The 22,996-nt window shown below is 42.2% G+C and overlaps 1 protein-coding gene across 2 annotated transcripts in view; it reads left to right on the top strand.

Moving 5' to 3' along the window:
• Window positions 1–22,996, top strand: part of stau2 (staufen double-stranded RNA binding protein 2) — a 90,175-nt gene that overhangs the window by 30,523 nt on the left and 36,656 nt on the right. Inside the window, exons 8-12 of one of the 2 annotated variants that reach the window (XM_061759122.1) lie at window positions 2,663–2,875; window positions 4,929–5,066; window positions 7,699–7,827; window positions 9,273–9,330; window positions 17,565–17,920. In XM_061759122.1, coding sequence (XP_061615106.1) covers window positions 2,663–2,875; window positions 4,929–5,066; window positions 7,699–7,827; window positions 9,273–9,330; window positions 17,565–17,920 — 894 coding nt within the window. The remainder of the gene's footprint in view (window positions 1–2,662; window positions 2,876–4,928; window positions 5,067–7,698; window positions 7,828–9,272; window positions 9,331–17,564; window positions 17,921–22,996) is intronic. The other variant, XM_061759123.1, reaches the window with a different exon arrangement.

Genomic DNA, 22,996 nt, shown 5'->3' with positions numbered 1-22,996 from the left:
ATTTCTAATGGATGCATTCATCGTGGAGCCTTTTTTCCTGTTTCCCGCAGTAGTATTTTGAATTGGATGCATAAAGGAGGCACAATTCCTCTTTCATATATTCCCCACAAAACTGTCATGGTCATCTCTCAGGTGGGTACCTCTCACAGGAGTGCCCATGTTTTCACATCTCATTCCTCCCCTCTCTGGGGCATGAAATTACCCATGAGTCACCGCTAGTGAGCGCCTGCTTTCCAATCCCTCCACGACGATGAGGGTCGCCGCCACCCTCCGAGCCAGTTGGCTCATTTAATCCTCCTGTCAGGCAATATCAAGCAGATGTCGGCATCAAAGAGGACCCAATCTATAAATCACAGCTTGTTTGGTGGATTGGAGGCTCCTTTTCCAAGGAGGGACACAAGAGTAGAGTTTCTGAGCCAAGAAACTCCCATGTTACAAGAAGCTACTTCCTCCCCCCCAAGGACTTATCCATCCACCAGTCATCACACAAAAGAGCCTTTCTTCACTCCACTGGACTCCTACCTTTGTCCTAGTGTACTATCAATGGCGTAGTTCTCTTCTCGTGTACCTGAGGATCTTGGGCTGGTGATGTTTATGAAGGAACTCGTATTGGACCATATATTGGCATTTATCCTCTTTTTTCTAAATCAGAGCACTGATAGAATTTTTTCCTCATTACAAATGTAAACTCTGTTGTAATTGTTTATTTCCTTGGGTAGCTTCCCATCTTGTTCAGTGACAAGAGCTGAAAGGCTGCATATGTTTTAAGGCAGCCTGTGATGGAAAAAGAGACGGCATGAGCTTGACGTACTCAAGTAAGAAGTGAGAGGAAAAACAGTGATGGACCAAGAGCATGATGCCCTAAACATACTAGTATTCCTTATTCAAATCATCAGCTGCCGACATTCTCTCGCGCGCAGTTTGCCTTTATACTCGAGCGCAACCCACGCGCGCAGTTTTGAAAATGTCCTGCAGTTCTCCTCCAAGTCGGGGTTGTCGCTATGGCTGGTATTGGCTAGGACACCACAGGGTGGAGTTTCCTCTGCATTTTGTGGCCATTTCCAGTAGCCGTTTTTACTTTCCTTTCCGGAGCAAGCAACAAAGCAATAACAATGGCGACCGTGGAACAGTGTCTGCTAGAACAAATGGACCGAGATGACCAGATGATACGTTTAATTATGCTGCAAAATCGATCAAGAAGACGGCGGCGTAGGTGGTCTGCGGAACCAAGGGGAACGCTGAGTACGTCATTACAGCATGTGACTAAAACGGACCAATCATGAAAGATTATCTCCACGGCATTCTACGCCCAGCAACAATTTTTGCCGTGTGCGGGTCAAGTGACGCATAGGGGCCGCGCGGCCCAATGCGTCGGTCACGTGATGCAATGAGAGCGCTGTCGGCCGCGCAAGCCCGGATAAAGAGGTCTTAAGTGAAACATAAAGACTAATACGGAGTGCGTGTAATGTGCTAGAAACAGCCATGTTACATGTATTTCTTAGCTTACCTCTGTGAGCGAACAAACTGCCAGCTTTGACATTTGTGCTCCAAGGCCTCCGTGCAACATGCTTCTTTACATAGTGTTGTCCATATGTTTGAAGATACTCTACAAACCTTTCCTTTTTTTACTTTTAGGCATTTTAGTGTTGACTATTCCTAACATTTTCAAGTCCAACTGTTGTGATTGCCTCAATTAATTATGCTCTTTTACTTTGTTTACTGAAACAAACAGCATGCGGTTATTATTGAAAGGGCAATAATGGGGACATTATCCCTCAGTTCCTGTAATGGTGTAGAATTAGCCTGTGCTGTGTTGTGTCAAGTATCTTAGGAATGCTCATGGTTCCACTTATCGGTTTTAATCAGTTCATTGAGTTGAAATTAGCCGTTTGCGGTTTGTTTGATTGCAACAATTTTCACTGTGAGGACCACAAATTATGCTCTGATTAAGGAGTTGTTGATACACCAGATAATGAACACTGCTTTAAAGAAAAACAGCAGAGGTATGTCGATTAGGTGAACGTGTGTACTGTTGTACTCATAAGTGTGTGAAACCTAATTCTCGCCTTTTGTGTGTTTTCCTAAATAATGTTTCGGAGAGCCACACCTGCTACTCTTTCTCTCTCTCTTTCACACTCACTTTCACAGACACACACACAGACACACACACTGTACTCACACAAACCTTGCTTTCGTACTTCACAGGAAGTAGATGTGATTGCAGAAGCATGACCTAACGCCAGCCGGTGTTTGTTTTAGGTCTCCCAGGTGACCAGAGGCTAGAGGAAGGAAACTGAGCCCTCATCACTAGAGACTGTCATCTAGGAGCATGTTACTCTTAATGTGTTCTTGTACGTCAGTGCCTGTGTGTGTCTTGTATATGAATAACATGAGTATATGGGCGGGTAGAACTTTGACCATTGAGAGCAGATGTTTTAGACCACCTGGTGTAGCTGCTTGCAGAGTGTGCTGCACACGCTTCCCAACACACACCATGAACAAAAAGACAAACACACATTCACATGGATCTGCAGAAGCACTCTCTGAACACATGCAGACACACAAGCCTTGGTCCTGTTTTATGTATCTGTCCGGGAAAATCTGGAATCAAATCAACATTTTCATTTGCGGAACTCCCTTTGCACTTGTGTATACTTGGTAGGTGTTTAAGGAGAGTGGACCCCCGCACATGAAAAGCTTCCTGACCCGCGTCACCGTAGGGGAATTCTCAGCTGAGGGCGAGGGCAACAGCAAAAAGCTGTCCAAGAAGCGTGCCGCCGTGTCCATTCTGCAGGACCTGAAGAAGCTGCCCTTCATCCCGGTTGTGGAGAAACCCAAATCACACTACAAGAAACGCACTAAGACCATCCTCAAGGTACTCCAGCCAGAGTGGGCTGGTATAATTCTAATACACAGTATTTCTTCACATAGAAGCAGTAGGGGGTTTTATTTACTCACCTGCAGATAGCAACAGCCCTTCCTTCGAGGTGAGGATACTCTATAAGGCTGTGTAAAAATATATATTTTTATAATAATAATTGATATTTTCTGATTATGTTTGTGTTGTCCAGTTTGTCCACAAATAGTAATGCTTAATTAGAATTGTGTATACTCTATATAGTGCTTAGCAAATCAATATGACTGCCTGTCATAAAAACAGGAAGACTATCCAGCATCATGGAGTGCTTACTGGGGACCATTTCAATTTCAGTGAGCACTCAACATTTTGCCAATTCAAACAAGAATGTGGAATGTAAACTGATTTTAAAATTGAAAGTGAAATTTGACTCGATGTTCTGTCAAAACAAGGTTCTTGTCGAACCGCGCTGTCCAGCGCTTCTGCGTATGCAAAAGCTGAGCTAGCGTCAGTTCCGCCCGATGGCGGCTCAGCACCACAAGCCAAACTCAACAGGAATGCTATTACTAATCGAGTAAGGATAATATTCTAATATTCCTAACTCAACCTTAATTAGGTAGCAAATTCACAATTGACCTGTCGCAATAGGACAAAGCCACTTGACTCGACAGAACACCGGCACACTGGTCTTCTCTGAGGAGTCAGAAATTAATTAAGAATTACATTCAAACACTAAAAGATGTTTTGTTTAAAATGTTTCTTTTGTATAAGAGAAAATTAAAAAAAATCATATATACAGTAAAGTTGTCCTGAAGCGATCAGAAATCAGGGCCAATCACGTAATTTTCAGATGATCGGAATCTGGTGAAAAAGATTATATTTATTTATTTATTTTTCTTCATTTTAAAAGGTCATAAAGCAACATATTAATCAAGACAAACAAAGAAAAGATCAGTGAAAATTACCATAAATTTACCATTAAGGTCATGTAATTTTAACTACAAATAAATCAATTTATATACCGCTACTGGGATATAAAATTTGGTCCATATCGCACAGCACTACTTGGGCCATTGTTAAAGTCATGTTGGAATTTAGGTCATCATACATATATAATTTAAGTCAATTTAATACTTAATATTAATAATATTAGTATTGTTTTGAGTCTTTCTGGTGGTGTTTGTTTGTTTGTTTGTTTGTCTTAGATGCCTGACAAAATCCAAATGTTCCTGACAAAATATTCAGAATGTTCCTGTGAGGTGATTAGGGGTTATAATCTGAGTATGCCCTTCAATTGACTGAACATTAGTCCAGTGTGCCTCTTGCCCAAAGTTATCATTTTCTTAGATGCTGTTGTGTGTTGTCTCACACTGAAAAAAAATCCACTTCATTAAATCTTTCTTTTCCACTGCTCTTTAACTTTATTTCTCCACCTCCAGCGAGGTATACTCTGTTCTTGTCAGCAAACAATCAGATCGTTCATTTCCTATCCATAATATATTTCGGGTCAATATTAAAGTGTTTAGCAGTGTTTCATTTGGAATACACCATTCTGCACTTTAATCTTTAAATACTGCTGTAAACTTCAGCTTTACAGTTGCCATGCCTGCTGTGCCAGCAGTGTGTTGCAACACATGGTGGTATCAGATGTTGTTGTAAAGGTAATTGCAGGCATATAGTGGCTCCACCTGTTGTTTTTTTTTCCCGAGGCGGAATCGAGGTGGGGTCTATTGGGGGTGCAGCATTTATTTATTAAAGATGATGCCAGATCCAGGGATTAATTGAGCACAGCTTCTATGAAAGTGGAATTCACTATTTGACGAAATACGGTAACCCATGCAGAATCTATAAATCACTATTAAACAGCAAATAGATATGATTTAATTCACAGTTTGACTTTGTTGAATACTAGTTGGTGACTAAATTAACAACTCACTAAACAAATACATTTTTTCATAAATTTAGTAGATGGAAAAGGTACTTGTCCCAGTACCAAGCCACTCCTTTGCACCACTCGCGTGCTATTGTCATTTGAAGCAATCATTTCCCACTCTGTCGCTTTGTCCTCTAGACGGGACCAGACTATGGCCAGGGCATGAACCCTATCAGCCGCCTGGCTCAGATCCAGCAGGCCAAGAAGGAGAAAGAGGCCGAGTATTTGCTGCTCTCAGAGAGGGGGATGCCCCGACGCAGGGAATTTATCATGCAGGTACATAATTGGTTTTGCGTCCTATTAAAAACTGTTACAAGCGGAGATAACGATTCGTATATTAAACTAATGGATAAAACCTGTGTCTTGTCCTCATTGTTGTCCTCATCAAGTGTTAAACCGCACATGCTGTATCTTAGCTCGGCTTTACTGTGCACGTACAGTGAGTACGGAAAGTATTCAGACCCCCTTAAATTTTTCACTCTTTATTATATTGCAGCCATTTGCTAAAATCATTGAAGTAAATTTTTTTTCCTCATTAATGTACACACAGCACACCATATTGACAGAAAAAAATGGAATTGTTGAAATTTTTGCAGATTTATTAAAAAAAGAAAAACTGAAATTTCACACACCCATAAGTATTGAGACCCTTTGCTCAGCATTTAGTTGAAGCACCCTTTTGAGCTAATACAGCCATGAGTCTTTTTGGGAATGATGCAACAATTTTTTCACACCTGGATTTGGGGATCATCTGCCATTCCTCCTTGCAGATCCTCTCCAGTTCTGTCATGTTGGATGGTGAACGTTGGTGGGCAGCCATTTTCAGGTTTCTCCAGAGATGCTCAATTGGGTTTAAGTCAGGGCTCTGGCTGAGCCATTCAAGAACAGTCACGGAGTTGTTCTGAAGCCACTCCTTCGTTATTTTAGCTGTGTGCTTGGGGTCATTGTCTTGTTGGAAGGTGAACCTTCGGCCCAGTCTGAGGTCCTGAGCACTCTGGAGAAGGTTTTCGTCCAGGATATCCCTGTACTTGGCCGCATTCATCTTTTCTTCGATTGCAACCAGTCTGCCTGTCCCTGCAGCTGAAAAACACACCCACAGCATGATGCTGCCACCACCATGCTTCACTGTTGGGACTGTATTGGAGAGGTGATGAGCAGTGCCTGGTTTTCTCCACACATACCGCTTAGAATTAAGGCCAAAAAGTTCTATCTTGGTCTCATCAGACCAGAGAATCTTATTTCTCATCATCTTGGAGTCTTTCCGGTGTTTTTTTAGCAAACTCCATGCAGGCTTTCATGTGTCTTGCACTGAGGAGAGGCTTCCGGCGGGCCACTCTGCCATAAAGCCCCGAATGGTGCAGAGCTGCAGTGATGGTTGACTTTCTAGAACGTTCTCCCATTTCCCGACTGCGTTGGAACTCAGCCACAGTGATCTTTGGGTTCTTCTTTACCTCTCTCACCAAGGCTCTTCTCCCCCAGTTGCTCAGTTTGGCCACATCTTCCATTTAAGGATTATGGAGGCCACTGTGCTCTTAGGAACCTTAAGTGCTTTTTTTTGTAACCTTGGCCAAATCTGTGCCTTGTCACAATGCTGTCTCTGAGCTCTTCAGGCAGTTCCTTTGACCTCATGATCCTCATTTGCTCTGACATCCACTGTGAGCTGTCAGGTCTTATATAGACAGGTGTGTGGCTTTCCTAATCAAGTCCAATCAGTATAATCAAACACAGCTGAACTCCAATGAAGGTGTAGAACCATCTCAAGGATGATCCGAAGAAATGGACAGCACCCGAGTTAAATATATGAGTGTCACAGCAAAGGGTCTGAATACTTATGGCTGTGTGATATTCCCGTTTTTCTGCAAAAATTTCAAAAAAAAAAAATTTCTGTCCATATGGGGTGCTGTGTTTACATTAAGGAGGAAAAAAATTGAATGTAAATGATTTTAGCAAATGACTGCAATATAACAAAGAGTGAAAAAATTAAGGGGGTCTGAATACCTTCCGTACCCACTGTATTTATCTTAATAATTTCCAATTCATTTGGTCATAGTTTTCTTGTCAGCCTTTCTATTAATTAGCCATGGTGTTTTTCTGTGTCTCTGTCACGTATTCCTTTTTTATAATCCTCTTCTTTGGAACAGTTTGTCTTACCATCAGGCAGTAATTCAGCCTCAAACCTATTCTCCATGCCACTCTGATACGCACATCAGGCTCTGTGAATGTATCTGCCTTTCTTTTGTGTTGTCCGCTCACTCTTCTTAAACTCATTGTTCTCTGCCATAAGCACATGGAATGGAATGAGTCTCTGTTTACTTCTTCTCTTTTGTCTGTTCCTACCACTAGTTACAGAAAAATGTTTCACCTTGTCTCAAGTGCCTTTAATGGACTGTTGTGTTTATTATTTTAAGAATTATTGTGTTTATTCCACAAGTCATTTACTGGGCTTCTCTTCATTATGGTTTGCTCGTGGCCCATATGATGCATTCAAACTAGTACTTAATGAGCATGTCAGAGCACTTTGAGTAAGTGCACCGTGGCTGTTCACAGACTCGGGCTGCCTTAATGTTATTTGTACAGCGTAATTGTCTGTTTGCATAACATAACGACGTCTGATATTCTCTTGGAAATATCTGCTTACATTACAAGTCGACAGATTTAATGTTTCAGGATCACTGAAAAACAAACACTTCACTTTTCCTTTTTTTGCGAAATGTAAATTATGTGGCTGGCTACGTCCGGAGAAAGAAACTTGAGCGTTCCTGGCTACAAGTGAATGAAAGTGTAACAAGCAGAGGGAATGTCACAACAACAGTGCATTTTTATCCGCATTCTGCTAAAGTGATGCCTTGCAGCCACTGTTATTTATTATGAGTTGTGAATATTTAAGACGAATGTGTTCTTCATGCAGGTGAAGGTGAACACCGAGGTTGCCACAGGAACAGGGCCAAACAAAAAGGTGGCTAAACGGAATGCTGCTGAGGCAATGCTGCTGAAGCTGGGATACAAAGCCTCCACAATCCCTCAAAATCCAACAGAGGTACTTCTCTTTTTTTCCCACTGATATAATTTAGCATTTTTTTTTCTATTATTAAGGTATTTTCATATGTTATATGTTGTTAGAAGTGAGTTTACAAAATGTTTTCAGGCCTATTCAATGAAATCTCCAACAGACAAATTGCATTCCGTGACGCTGGTTGACTTCCAACAATTTTAAAACACAGTGCATCTTTCCCATGGGGAAAACAATGGAAGGTGAATTAACTCCTTATAGCCTCAAACTATCACCATCTTAGAATCTTCATTAACTACAGAGAGTCCTCGGTTTACGACAGTCCCAATTTAAGACGTTTCAACTTTACGAACGGCAAGCGGCATTGGAATAAGTCGTCATCCAGCACAAGACTGCATGCTCCGTTATGGCTGTGATTAATGTTTTTCATTAGAATGTTGAATCATCATGGCATAGATGTGTGTTTTCATACAAATATGTACTTCAATTATGACCTTACTACTGCATTAGCATAGGTTAGTGATAGATGACAGCGCCTTCCGACTTGCGTACAAATTCAGGTTCACTCTTATAGGAATGGAAGGCACTCTTGTAAATTGAGGGCCCCCGGTATACAGGCAATCTTATAAGTTAACTGTAAAGCACAATAAAATTATAAAATAAAGTAAGGCTACTCAGTAGTAGAAGACACCCAACAGATAGTCTTAGTAGTTTTTAATTATTAGATGTGATTCACCTTTGATTAATTGTATTGTTCACGTTGTACTTAGCAGCTAGAATCTTTTCTATTTCACAGTGAATTCCATTCTAGTTTCTGTGGTTATCATGCTACTGGTAATACATTTATGTGGACCCTTTCAAGGGTCTTATAGATGTCGCACTTTTACTCTTTGCCATCACTTGTACCTTTCTGTTGTGGCATCACACAAAAAACACAAAAAGCTTGAGACATTTGTGGAGTGGTGTCCCAACTTGATGTCGCACATGAAAGTTTGATTTGACTCATGATGCATCTTTGTTCAACACATTTTTGGATTGAAATCAAAATTCTATCACATTTAGGGACTTTGACTGTGACGGTTCCACTGAATTTGCAAGCGAACGCAGCCAAAATCAGTTGTTTTCCTGTTTTCTCTCCAGAGATCACCATTTCCTACCTTTTTTCTCATCTCAACTGTCACACAGATCCAGGACACACGTGTTTGTGACTGTGTGTTTGTGTAGGCAGACATGCATACCACCACAGCAGCACACTGAATAGGAGCTAAACATTGACAACCCCCCTGATTAAATAGCTGGCTTAGACAGGCGCTAGGCTCCGTAAGCGTTCTCGCATGTGAGTGCTCGTCTCTTTGTGGTCCAAACAGTAGGAAGGAACTTGTCTGACATGCGTGGAAAAAGCTGTCTGTTCAAGAATACATCTCTCTTACTTACCCCCTCCTCCTCCTCTGCCTCCTTCTGCATCACCAAAGATGGACAACAAAGGCTGGAATGGACAAAAGGCGTCTTTTACCGAAGCAACAAGTAACAGTGAGTATCGGCATGTCTCTCTGTCTCTCTTTCCATTTCCTTCTCGTCCCCTTTCCCCACGTCTCCATCGCTGCCTCTATCCCCAGGTGGTTTTAGCTGCCGAGATGGCCCGGCGTTTAATCTCTGTGACTGGTCAATGGGCATCTGACTGTCAGTTTAATCGGCCCTGCGTCCTCGTGGGGAGCCTGTGAATTCAGGCCCATTCACTCAAGCTTACAGGGCCCGCACACTGAGGCCCTCTGGGGAGTCCCCCCGCTGCCGTCCTGTGCACAAAACATTACATTTCACTCAGGATTAACGCACAAGCGCACATTCACATAGTCCTATACACTACAGACGCATACCACGAGATGATGCAAGCCATATATGAAAATGTAATCAACAAGTTACTAAAGATGGGGTATCTTTGCTGTTTGACAACTTTAAAACAATTGTAGACAAAACAAGATAGACACCAAAGTCTACAAATTTGAAGTCACCCACAATACTAGTAAAACTATGCTGTATCTTTACATAATTGTGTATCTTCATTATCAGATCATCTTCTTGCATGCATTGACCTCCATGTGTCAACAATAGCAAATAATATTCCAGCAAGTTTGTCTTGTGAATAAATGGCAAATGTCAAAACACTGAATTATAACAATACATTAGCTTTAGTTATCACTTTATTTAGAAAATAAATACTACTTTGTTTATACCAGGGTTTTTATGTATTGATTTTCATAGGATTGTGGTGCAATGCAAACACGTTATTCAAGACGCAAGTAACTCATTCACTGCCATTGACGACTGTTGAATTCAAATATCCATGTTAACATGGAGGACTGGCAGTGAATGAGTTTTAAATGTCATCAGCTGGAGAAATAAAAAATAGTCCATGTGATGTGGCACAGAACACAAACAGATCAGTATTTTAAATTTGAATGCACTGTCATCACTCAGATCCAATTGAGGCCTTTGGCAGTGCTGCCATGCCCTGACACGAATATGCAACCACAGTCTGGAAGCGGAAATCTTTGAACTTTATGATTAACTACACATAACCACCTCATCACTGGATATTGTTGTTTGCTCTGTGTACACAATATGTAGATTAGAACAGAGCTGTATTCATGAATTTCGTGGTTTTGATTTCACCCAGTTTGTCAAGAGATAAGTCATTTAATTCACAGTCATGGCGAGATGTTTGTTCTTTTGCGTAAACTATAGCTTGTGGTTGTGGTTTGTATTGTAGCTTTTGCACTAGCCATTGCCTGTCCCATAACTCCAGAGCAGAGCCTCCTGGGAAATTCCCCTCATTTGGTGATATTTGCAGCCATTCCCATTCATAGTTTGCGTCTTACTCAATATCAGGCTTAACTCTCTGCAAATTAGACTTTTATGGTCTCCCAAACCACACACACATCACTCATGATACATTTCAAATATTTGTTGCATAAACAACATCTACAACCCACTAAAATGTGTATTTGTCATTGTTGCCTGTGATTGTGATTGCCAATGCAAAATGGAAGCAGCAAGCTGTTTTAATGGCTCTCTTTAAACATTGTAGTCTTTAAGCTTTTGAAACATGGTTTTGACACTTGGACTTGAATTGGAAGGTTGACAAATAATTTCCTTTAAATAAAGCATGGTATAGCAATTTTGTTGGTTTTGTTTATTTTTACCTTCGCTTGCTGACTGATACCAGTCTGTGGGTGCTTTGGTACAGGCCCGCACGGAGAGACTGAATAAAAATAATTATATTGATCTGAAAGTACTTTGAAAAAAATGCATCTACAATGTGACAATCTAGCAGAAATGAGGAAGAAATCAAACATCTTTGGGGAGATTCTTTGCAAAGGGGAAACGATGAGACAGAAGAAGTAAAGCATATAGCTTCCTAGAATGAAAGCTACATCTATCTAAGAATCAAGGTAGCAGCCCTACCTCAAATACGGGTTTATCGCTAAAGGTGATTCTCACACACCAACCCCACTCTGTATAATATGTGGCGAGAGGCTTTCTAATAAGACAATGAAGCATCTGGTATTAAATGACAATCCTGGATTAGAATCAAAGCAGAATATAAAGACATTAAACTGATTTCCTTGCTTCCATATTTCAACATCCTGTCTTTGTAAAATAGGATTTCTGCGATGACAGTGACCAAAACAAAATTTCCAGAGTAGACCGGACACTTTGGGTGTCATTGTCTCCCATTACCCCAAGATTGGAATGGCTCATTGAAGGGAAACAAGTTCAGGGCTCCCACTAATTACAACAACTACCGCATTTTCACGACTATAACGCGCACTTAAAAGTCTTAAATTTTCTCCAAAATGGACAGGATGCCTTATAATGCGGCGCGCCTTATGTGTGCACCGTGTTCCAAAATCTGTAAATGTTGTTGTGTGACTTTAATGAGCGGCCCGCTTGACTGACTGGGAGCATTTCCTGCCGATACGCTGCTTATATAGAGGAAGGCGGACGTGACTGAGGACAGCATGCGGATGTGGGGGAAGGGTGCGCGTGACAGAGGACGCTAAAGACACACCCCCAGCAGGTATATAGCGCTGGTATGTGCATTGTGCAAAACAACATCTTTTTGGCTAAGGACCCCCGAAAATGCCACCTACGAAGAGACACGCTTACGAAGCACAGTTTAACCTGCAAGCTGTTAGTTATGCGGAGGAACATGGGAATCGAGCAGCCGCGAGAGAATTCAAGATCAACGAATCCATGGTTCGCAAGTGGAGGAAGCAGGAAAACGAGCTTCGCCAAGTCAAGCAGACGAAGCTGAGTTTCCGCGGAAACAAGGCGAGGTGGAAGACCAACTCGAGCAATGGATTAATGAGCAAAGAACAGCCCGGAGAAGCGTCTCCACAGTCACCATTCGACCGAGGGCAATAACACTTGCAGAAGAAATGAAAATCGAACATTTTCAAGGAGGTCCGTCTTGGTGCTTTCGTTTTATGAAACGGCACCATCTATCCATCCGGGCAAGGACTACCATGGCACAGCAACTTCCGGCAGATTACAAGGAAAAGGTGGCCATCTTCCGCTCCTACTGCAGTAAAAAGATTGCCGACAAACACATCCAGGCCAAACACATCACCAACATGGACCAGGTGCCGCTCACTTTCGCTCACTTTCGCCATCCCGGTGAACCACACTGTAGAGAAGAAGGGAACCACCACGGTAGCGATACGCACAACGGGGCACGAGAAGTCGGCTTTTACTGTTGTGCTTGGTTGCCGTGGTAATGGACAGAAACTGCCACCTATGGTGATTTTAAGAGGAAGACGCTGCTTAAAGAAAAGTTTCCAGCTGAAGTCATCGTTAAGGCCAATCAAAAGGGCTGAATGGACGAGGAGAAAATGAGAGAGTGGCTGAGTGAGGTGTACGTAAAGAGACCACGCGTCACAGTCCCTGTTGATCTGTGACTCCATGCGCGCCCATCTCACAGCCGCTGTGAAAAACCAAGTGCAACTAAGACTGGGAGGCAACGCCGGGCGAGTTACCCCACCATATGTGAATGGATTGTGGATGCTTGGGCTAAGGTATCTGCTTTGAATGTTGTCCGAGCTTTCGCGAAAGCCGGCATCATTGCTGAACAGCCCCCCGGCTACGAGACTAACTCTGACAATGACGAGAGGGAACCCAGCGTCTTTGATGGAGAACTTGCCCAGCTGTTTATTTCGGATACAGAAGATGAGGACTTTGATGGATTTGTGGATGAGGATTGATACAAAAATAACGTGAGTACATTGTTAAATACTTCAATAAAGTACAACCGAACTCAGTTTTGCTACCGCTGCCTTTTTAAAAACATTGTTTTGGTGTGCATGCATGCTAGCGTATGTTTTAAGATAGCGTATGTTTTAGCATGCCTGCGCCCAATAATACGGTGCGCCTTATGTATGTGTTAAATTACAGAAATAGACCCCGTAACTGAGACTGCGCCTTTTAATATGGTGCGCCTTATGGTCTTGAAAATACGGTACATTCAGCAACACGGTGAATTTTGGTTTTAATACAACGGGGAAACCAAGCCACCACTAAGACGCATGTCACAACACAGACGAGCGAACTCTTCAGGTGAAGACTCAGCTGTCTACCTGCACTTATTTGAGGACAAAAATGTGCATATTTTGAACAGAAAAGACAGATTGTGTGAAATAGGAGTGAGAGAGACCTTCTACGTGAAGGTGGAAAAACCATCTCTAAACAGAGGAGATGGCTTACAACACCACTGATCTCCCACATGCACTGCCGTCCTTTCAACCATTCCAAAGAAATTCATTAATTTGTGTCCAACAAATAAACAAAACCAAGGCCTCCTTTGGCACTGAGGCAGCTTCAAAACTTTTTTTACAACTGAATGGATTTTTAACAAGGGAGTTTCCACCGAACGACTCGTGTTGACAGACAGTGCCTATCTACAAGGCATCTTAACGACTGATGTTTGGCATTCCAAAGAATGACGCCATTCGAGGTTTGGGACTTGCCTCCAACTTGGACCATAAATAGTTGAGTTTTCACAACAAAAACCCAGGCCAGTTCTGTCCTAAGCCGTGTTGCATGAACTGATGAAACCTGCTCGGATGTGAGGCGAAACACCTTCTAAGAACAGTCCAGTTGCGATCGTTTCATTGCCCTGAGGATGAAATGATATGGATGAATGAGAATATTAACAGGCATGTATTAAATTTTTGTTTTATTTTTGTTTGTTTCTATGCTGGTCAGTCAAAATATTGCTTGATGTGAAACAGGTCCGTGATGGAACAAAGGTTGGGGGCCGCTGTTCTATTTGACATCATTTATTTACCTTCCAGAACTTCAGAAGTCATTGTTGCTGACATGGTTTGAGTTGAAGTGCCATATGTCCTTTCTCAAATAGTGGCTCCTACTCTAATTGGTGTTTCTCCGTTAATTGCCGTGTCCAGCCTTTCATCCATTTTCTGCTACTTGTTTAAGGTCTCACGTGCCTTGGAGCCTATTCCAGCTGCCCTGTAAATCCCCATTTGCTTTTCATATTGCCAGCTACAGATGAAAAATCAAATTTAATTATGGTATTAAACAGATAATACTCTGTGTTATAACTTTTTTTGAACAGCTCTTTTATTTTCGTCCCATTCTGTAGCGTCCCTGGAGGTCTTAAAAAAAACACGTACTTAAATTAAAATGAATAATACAACCCTAAACCTAACCCTAACTAACCTAACCCTACCATAAACAACATAGACATTAGTATGGTCTTACAGCTATGCCACCAATGCAAATTTGAATAGACCTTACCACTCTAACTGCGCATCATCAAGATCAAGATTAAAAGAAATTTTTTATGTGATGCAGTTCCCTAAATACCATTTCCCTTTATAAACATGAACCTAACAACTTGCTTTTGACCAATCGACGGATAGTCGCATCTCTATAGCCACACACGCACAAGCATACGCTAAAATGCACGCCTTTCTTCAAATAAATGCCTGTCCCTAAGTAAATAAGAGCCCCTGCAACTATTTTAGAAAATTTTAGTAAATCCAAAAGTAGGCTGTAACGTTTGTGTTACCAAACATAACATGCACCTCATTGTGTTTGCGTGCATGCGTGCTTCGGTCCTTTGGCCTGTGTGAGCTGTAGGATGCTGCGCTAAACTGACACAGTGGCTTAGAGACTGGAAGGGAACATTAAAAGAAAATGTAGTAAGAGGAGTGATTTTTCTCTTTTCTATTCCCATGGGTCCTTCAGCCAGGCTTTTCACTAGAGTTGCCACATTTCATTTCCTGCTGTGCATATGTGTGTGCGTCTGTGTGTCCGTGCATTGTGTGCATGTGTGAACTATGCGAAGGTCTCGCTCAGCCGTGGTGATTTATAGCGGCGGGCTATGGCCCTATCTGTTTTCGATCAGTCTCATGCTTGGTTCTGGCTTCCCTCCAGCGCTCCCCTGGCCCGCCGGACGTTGAACATGGGCGGGACCTCTCCAAAACTGCCTGGAAACTTCCACCGCTCTCCTTTCATTCCTGTCTTACTTCTGAGCTTTATTGCTTCTTCTGCCCATTCTCTGCTTTCTCTCATTTGCCCCCACTTCACGCACACAATTTCAAAGTGCTTAGTCTTCTAACAGCAGCTTCAAACCATCGCTCCCCATTGCAAATATCCTAACACCCACACACGCTCTGGCAGACCAGCACTCACATGGCTTACATTCTCTGCCCCCTCTGAGCCCCCACATAATACTCTTGGTCCACAGCTGATGTCATGTTGGCCAACATCTTTCAGTTTTTATGCAGAATTCTCAGGCAAGTTTGTGTAAATCCAGATTTAAAAGTTGCCCTTCTGACTGGAAAGAAGGGTAAAGCCGTAGAGGTTGTGTCATTGCTGACGTGGTGGAGATTGTTATAGTATGAGTAATAGCGCCTGGGTTTCATCGCAGCCTTCAGTGCCCACTTCATTTGTTAACATTGTTCAGTGGTCTCTAGATTCCCAGAAATCTCCAACTTAAGTGCAAGTGCGCAAATCTCTCTGTTGTCTGCGTATGTGTGATGGCTATAGTAACTCAAACAGGAAGTATGCTGTCAGTCATGCGGTCGCTCCAACACTTTCTTCCCAGCTGTTGGTCCGTACACACACAAACAAGCACAAAGACACACACACACATGCACACACACACACGCACACAGCTGGTCTTCCTGTCTCTGGTGACCTTGGCTGAATTTAGGAGGCTCCGCATGGTTTTCACATCCACTCCTCCACACCCAGCTCCTCTCCCATCTGAAAACTGGCTCCCTTTTATCATCTTTACCCCAATTCACATCTGCCCCTATTAGTCTTCCACGCCTCATATTGTTTCAGTCTCGCTTTTAATCTGAGCCACAAAGTGACGAAAGTAACCCAGCCCATTGACGTTTTCCTCAGTCCACCTGTCGCAGCCATTTCAGGATAATGATGTCAGAGCGCTACAGACGCCAAGATAAACACATGAGATTTATCTAAGTGATCTGGATCAGAAGAGTCAAAATCCTGTCTTGTTCGTCTGGATGGAACAATGTTCTGTTAAAGAGAAGCAGGTCAGACAAAACAGATGACTTGTCCTGTTAAATGCAAATCACACGGGCCATTTGTTTGGGCCACCAAAAGGTACTCGTAGGAGGTGAGGCGGTTAGCATTTGGTACAGGCATTGTGACTTGAGTATCCCTTGTGGATTGACGTGGTTTACTAATCAGAGTGCAAGTTATAACACATTTGCAAATAATTGGTCGAGATTTACTCCTCGCATGTTTAGTGTAAATTTGTCACAAGGGCTAAATGCCCAAATCAGCCAGACAAAACGCTCTGCTTCTGAAGTGCTCCTGGAAGGTTCCGATCCCAGTGAAGGTTCATGAACAAAATCATGTCCCAGATCTTCCCCTATTGGGTTCAAAGTGATACATGATTCCAGCCAGTTTACTGGGCTGTTTCTCATCACTTATGCAACACTAGCTGTTGTGTTGATGTTGGTTGATGTGTCTGTGTTTGCGTTTCCGAGTGAGAAAGAAGCTGTGCGCTTCTATCCCAGCGGATGCATTGGTCAAGCTCTCTACTGCCAAACCACACAAAGTGATGGAATGACACTTTGGAAGCCAAGCTACACAGACACACAATGACACATGCATTTGTGCGTTTGAAGTTGTATGGCTGTCATTTCAGTGGTTAGTGTATGAAATTTCACTTCCTGATCAAAGTGAGGGTGGGCCTTTACTTTTCTATCCTATTTTGTGAATGCCTAAAGAGTCAAAAGTAAAAAATAAAATAGACCCTAACCTTATATATAAACTATAAATATAATATAATAGCATTGGTATTCATTAATTAAATTTAATTTCTAAACCGTAAACACTTAACTGTCTTTTTGCTGGCATTGAGCTACTATTTCTCCCAACCCAAATGTATTTTGCTGAGCTATTGTACAGCGCAGCAATTATACTAGAAACGCGTTGCCCTCGTCATCATCCCTATCCTGCTGATACCCATTCTCATATTATCTTGGGATTCCTATGATTTGTTGTGATCTATTATGCAGCATTACCATCCTCCGTTCATTTCTTTCTTCTGAATGTCATTTAAGTGACAGCATTACTCAACATCCACATGCAATTTCTAAAGGGAATTCAATTTCTTTCAACTCTTGACATTTTGCCATAATACTGTACTTCAATAATATTGTGTCTCTGTCCAGCCAACTTATCATCTCTCGTAAACCTCTCAGCCCAGAAAGGTCTACTCCACCTCAGCCCTGATGTCTACCAGGAGATGGAAGCCAGCAGGAAACAGGGAGGTTGTTCCCCAGGCTCCAACGGCAGCAGTGGCGGCGGCTACATGGCCTCTAAGGAGATGGGTCCCTGCGCCACACCGCTACCCCCAGGACACACTCCATACTTCAGCAGTCCATCCCCCACTCCCAGCCCGACAGCCACCATGGCTAGGGAGCTGCTGCTAAACGGCCAGTCACCCATGGCTGATGTCACGCTGCCAGGGAAAGGGAAGAGTGCTCCCTTGGCCTGTGGCGTTTCTGTGCAACCCGCACAGCAGCTGGAGTACCTGGCTCGCATCCAGGGCTTCCAGGTAAGCTTCAAATAGGCTGTTTCTCCGATTTCTGAACCACATTTCTCGAACAATCGCAGTGGAAACGCTAAGGCAGGGTACCAAACTGAACTGTACAGCTTGCTGGCTTATAAAGGAAGACACCTAAGAGTGTCTATTTTGGCTGTTATTTTGAATGGCACACACGGTTCCAGTTTCATATGAATTTCAACACTACTGTCATCCATTGGGATGTAAAAAAAATACCAAGCACAGATTCGAGCAGAGTGACCATGCACGACGAACCCAAACAAATCACGCTCACTCCTGCCCTGATGGTCCACCTGCTGTTTAGTCTTGGCCAACTTGTGTACTTAATAAAAAAGAAAACTTATACGCATACACACTCATCATTAAAAACCTGCTATTCAAAACACAGGCAGAATGTACACAATAGCATGTACTCACTAGCGTGTGCATTGTGGTGAAAGGAACATACAGTACTGTGGGATACGGAAGTTTCTCTAGGACTGCAGTGTCAAATCACTCAGTGTCACATTGTCTGATTTCTGTTTCTTTATTGGTAAACTATAGATTTAGAGTGAGAAATAAACCTCGAAGGGGCTTCATTACTAGACAGAGCATACACACACATACACACTCCAAACACATACATACATTGACTCAGATGCAGATTATTTTTATCCTTCATCCATCCATTTTCAGAGCCGCTTCTCCTCACTAGGGTCACGGGCATGCTGGAGCCTATCCCAGCTATCATCGGGCAGGAGGCGGGGTACACCCTGAACTAGTTGCCAGCCAATCGCAGGGCACATACAAACAAACAACCATTCGCACTCACATTCACACCTACGGGCAATTTAGAGTATTCGATTAACCTACCATGCATGTTTTTGGGATGTGGGAGGAAACCGGAGTGCCCGGAGAAAACCCACGCAGGCACGGGGAGAACATGCAAACTCCACACAGGCGGTGCCGGGGATTGATCCCCACTCCTCAGAACTGTGAGGCAGACGCTCTAAGCAGTCATCCACCGTGCCGCCTGCTTTTTATCAGTTTGTAAAAAAATAAAAAAATGTAAAAAAAAAAAGTGCAAAAACATTTTCTCTTAACCTGCTGAGGGTTCGTTTGATCGGCCATTGTTATTGCTCTGAGCCTTCCTGTGTGTGTGTAACCTGAGAGAGCTGTGCTGCCTGGCAAAGCCCAAACACACTAGCACGTATGCACGAACACAGATACACGCAGCAGGTTCTGTTTAGTGGAATTGAAGAGTTGGGATAAGCCTGTGCGTGCGTGTGTGAAGTTTGAGCCCGTCTTGTTTTACAGAATGTGCAGGCATTATTGACAAAGGACTTCAATCTTTTTTTTCTTTTTTCTTTTTTTTTTATGGTGAATCCCTCCATGCAAAAATGTGAGGTAATAAAGACATTAGAATATTAGCATATTTCTGAGCCAGGCTCTAATTGAGACATACAGGCAATGTGTTTCATTGTGAGGATGTTTCATATCATGGGCTGAATCTGAATGAAACTCTGGATTAAGGCTGTTTTACTGTATTAATGTGTTTCTGTGGTCTAAACAGATCACAGAGCCAAAATGTAGCCCCAAAAAAATGCACTACTATTGCTTTTCCACAGTACAGACGTCACTTTATGTCACACTGACATCGTCACTGATGTCAAGCAACAAACACTCATTTTTTTGTGTAATGTGGTGATAACATCCTGATCTGATTGTAATGTAATTATGTTATCCAAGTGAGCAGATTACAGTACCCACTCAACAATAAAATGAAAGCAACTTAAAAGCGAGTGCAGCAAACTAGCTAGTGTGTATTTCACTCGCCCAACTCCAAAGACAAAAGTTACTACTACTTTTGATTTAAGTCTCCGATAGAAGCTCAGAAATGGATGAGCAACAGTGTTTTGTTGTACTCACGCCAGCTTGCAGCAAGGATGCTGGCACTTGATCCAGTGTGCTTGTGTGTGTGTGTGTGTGTGTGTGTATTTCCTATTAATTTAGCTGGCGTGTTGTTGGCACTACGGGTATGTGTGCTGGAAGTAGGATAGAAACAAAGAAGCAAGAAGTAATGGACGCCACATGGACAGAAGAAGGTACTAAGAGCCACATTCTTACGATTTCGCATTGCTCCCTTTTTTTTTTTTTGCTTATCTCTAGCACGATGGCAGTTATACCCATATTGCTGCTAGTTATGTCGTTTAAATATGTTGAAGTCTTTGACCGCGCCATTGCAGCCACCAGCTGCTCATTTACGCTGCCATAATACGACTTAATTGCGCCATCATCCACTGCAACCACTTCACTTTATGAACCTGGCACCTCGTTCTGAAATAAATGCCACATTTTGATATAGGCAATCTATTATTAATGGAAATGTAGTGAATAGTTATTCCTGGCATTAAATTGCAATGAAGCCATGATATCACATCTGGACTTACACAGACTTAATACCCGACTCTCCTCCTGTCTTATTCTTTTCACCGGATACTTAAATTACTTATACTGGCACATTCTGATTAGGACCAAACAAGAACTATATCTAAACCTACCATTCACAAACATAGTTAGAATAAAAATTGGAATGATTTTACTGTCATTATAAAAGTACAACAAAATTGAAGAAGTAAAGCTCAATTTTTGATGCAGACAGATCAGTTTAGCTAAATCTTTGGGGTGGTGGCGGTCTAGAACTGCACTGATTTATAATGTTTTAATATTTTTCTCAATGTCATTATGATTCATTACATTTACATTACAGATGCTACCTCTCTAACCACCTCAGTTGAAAATAAGCATTATGCTCTTTTTACATTGTTGTGGACGTTGTTTCAGCAGGGTACTTCAACTGTTCACTTTGCTGTGGTGTTTGCAGAAACATCATTTGCATAATTGCATGCTTGCTGCTTCATTTTAGTGTGTTTAAAAAAATGCAACCTACAGCACTTTGCATGCCTGATTACCTCTGGTACAATGACGTACAGTATGTTTATTTTAATGATGCTGACCTGTGGCACAGCTCCAGGAGTCGGTGTAGTAGGGGAAAAAAAGGTTATTCTTATTAGCTTTAACAATATGAATTGTTTCTCACAAGTCGTGGCCCTTCCACCAGAATAGCACAGCGATGTTGTACAATAAACAATACAAAAGTACCGTAATTTCTCATGTATAATGCGCACCCTCAAAGTTGACCTAAAAATTCTGGAAAACCCTTCAACCTATGTATAATGCATTTTTACAATGCATGATTTTTCTTCTACCCATATGATGAAAACATTAAGCATTATCTGTATTTTGTTAGTTTTGTCAAATAATTATTCTGAAGTTAAGCACTTTATTTGAACCCATAATACTTTCTTTTTATTTTCTTACTTATTTTCAAATTCACAGCCCTACTTTTATTTAGTAAATGAGAAAACACACGGCGGCACGGTGGACGACTGGTTAGAGCGTCAGCCTCACAGTTCTGAGGTGCGGGGTTCAATCCCCGTCCCCGCCTGTGTGGAGTTTGCATGTTCTCCCCGTGCCTGCGTGGGTTTTCTCCGGGCACTCCGGTTTCCTCCCACATCCCAAAAACATGCATTAATTGGAGACTCTAAATTGCCCGTAGGCATGACTGTGAGTGCGAATGGTTGTTTGTTTCTATGTGCCCTGCGATTGGCTGGCAACCAGTTCAGGGTGTACCCCGATTCCTGCCCGATGACAGCTGGGATAGGCTCCAGCACGCCCGCGACCCTAATGAGGAGAAGCGGCTCAGAAAATGGATGGAGAAAACACACAGTTGTGGTCTTATGTTTGATAGTTCACAAATTCTGCCTGGGTATATAAACTTATGAGCACAACTGTACATATATGCAGTCATATGTACCCCTGTCGTATTGGAATGAAAGTGAAGGCTACACCCTTTTCATTACCACTGGGTGGCATACTAGAATGAAAGTGTACAACTTTTTCAGAACTTCTAGGGGGCGGTGGCACATTGGAATGAAAGTGTACAACTTTTTGCCTTTAGATGGCAGCATACATTTATAAAATGTGAAAGTCTTTTTCATTTTTCTCCTGTAGCCATGTATAATGCACAATATTGGCTTTTGACAATTTCTTTGGGGGGGAATGCGCATTATACATGAGAAATTACAGTAACTGGCGGACGCAAAGAGTATTTCCGTTTTCCAGCATTAATTATTAATTACAATTCTCTTGGTGTTGAGTGTTGTATGGAAAATAGGTTAGACAATACGTTTTGTTTGGGGTCAACATTTACAGTGTATCCAACTACAGAGTTCTGATTTTAGGCCCGCCTGAAGCAAAAGTGTAGCTTTCAAATTAGCAGTTTTTAGTTTAGGTTTTTTTTTTGGGTGAAATCAAGTCTGGTGCAGTTGCCATGTGGTTTGTTTGGTCAAGTGTGAACACCATCATCCAAACCCTAGAGCACACCAAGAAACACTCTCCAGTGAACTATGGTGCGGTTCAAAGTAGTCTGACCTCTCTCGCAGTGGCAAATCAACCTATCAAGTTCAAAACAACATAAAGTGACTTGACTACTTTCTGTTGTTTTAGTGTATTTGAGGTTTGCATGGATTGAGACAGCACTTGTCCGAGATCCCCACTCGAAGCCAAAGCATCTCAAATTAAGGTCAAACATACTGTAGGCTCCTAGTGGAACCAGTTATTAACTTTTTAGATGGATATGTTGGATATAATCTACAGTGGATTACATCCTCCCTGTTATCCGCTATAGATCACATTGTTCAGTGAAACTCCCAGTTAGTGTCTGAATGGATCACATTATCTTTCCACCTGCACTATCCATCAGCAATAACACAGCCCAGATAGCGATCAGTTCTGGTATCTAGCCATTAGAGGCCATCTTATGAAATAGGCTAGAAGGGTGGGTGGACCGTCCTTTTTGCAGTGCAAAAACAGAAAACTCAAACTGGACTCGTCAGAAAAGCACATACGAACAAAAACACATCCTTGTCGGGTGGCTAGTGCCATAGCCATTCAATGTGCTTCCAGGATTTCTCACACTCTTGCCTTGTTTGTTCTCGTCTCCCTCTGCTTCCTTCTTTGGCCGTG

Source organism: Phyllopteryx taeniolatus, chromosome 20, assembly GCF_024500385.1.
Source record: "Phyllopteryx taeniolatus isolate TA_2022b chromosome 20, UOR_Ptae_1.2, whole genome shotgun sequence".
Classification (NCBI taxonomy): domain Eukaryota; kingdom Metazoa; phylum Chordata; class Actinopteri; order Syngnathiformes; family Syngnathidae; genus Phyllopteryx; species Phyllopteryx taeniolatus.
Note: the sequence above shows the minus strand (reverse complement) of the source record. Positions and strands in the feature narration are given on the sequence as shown.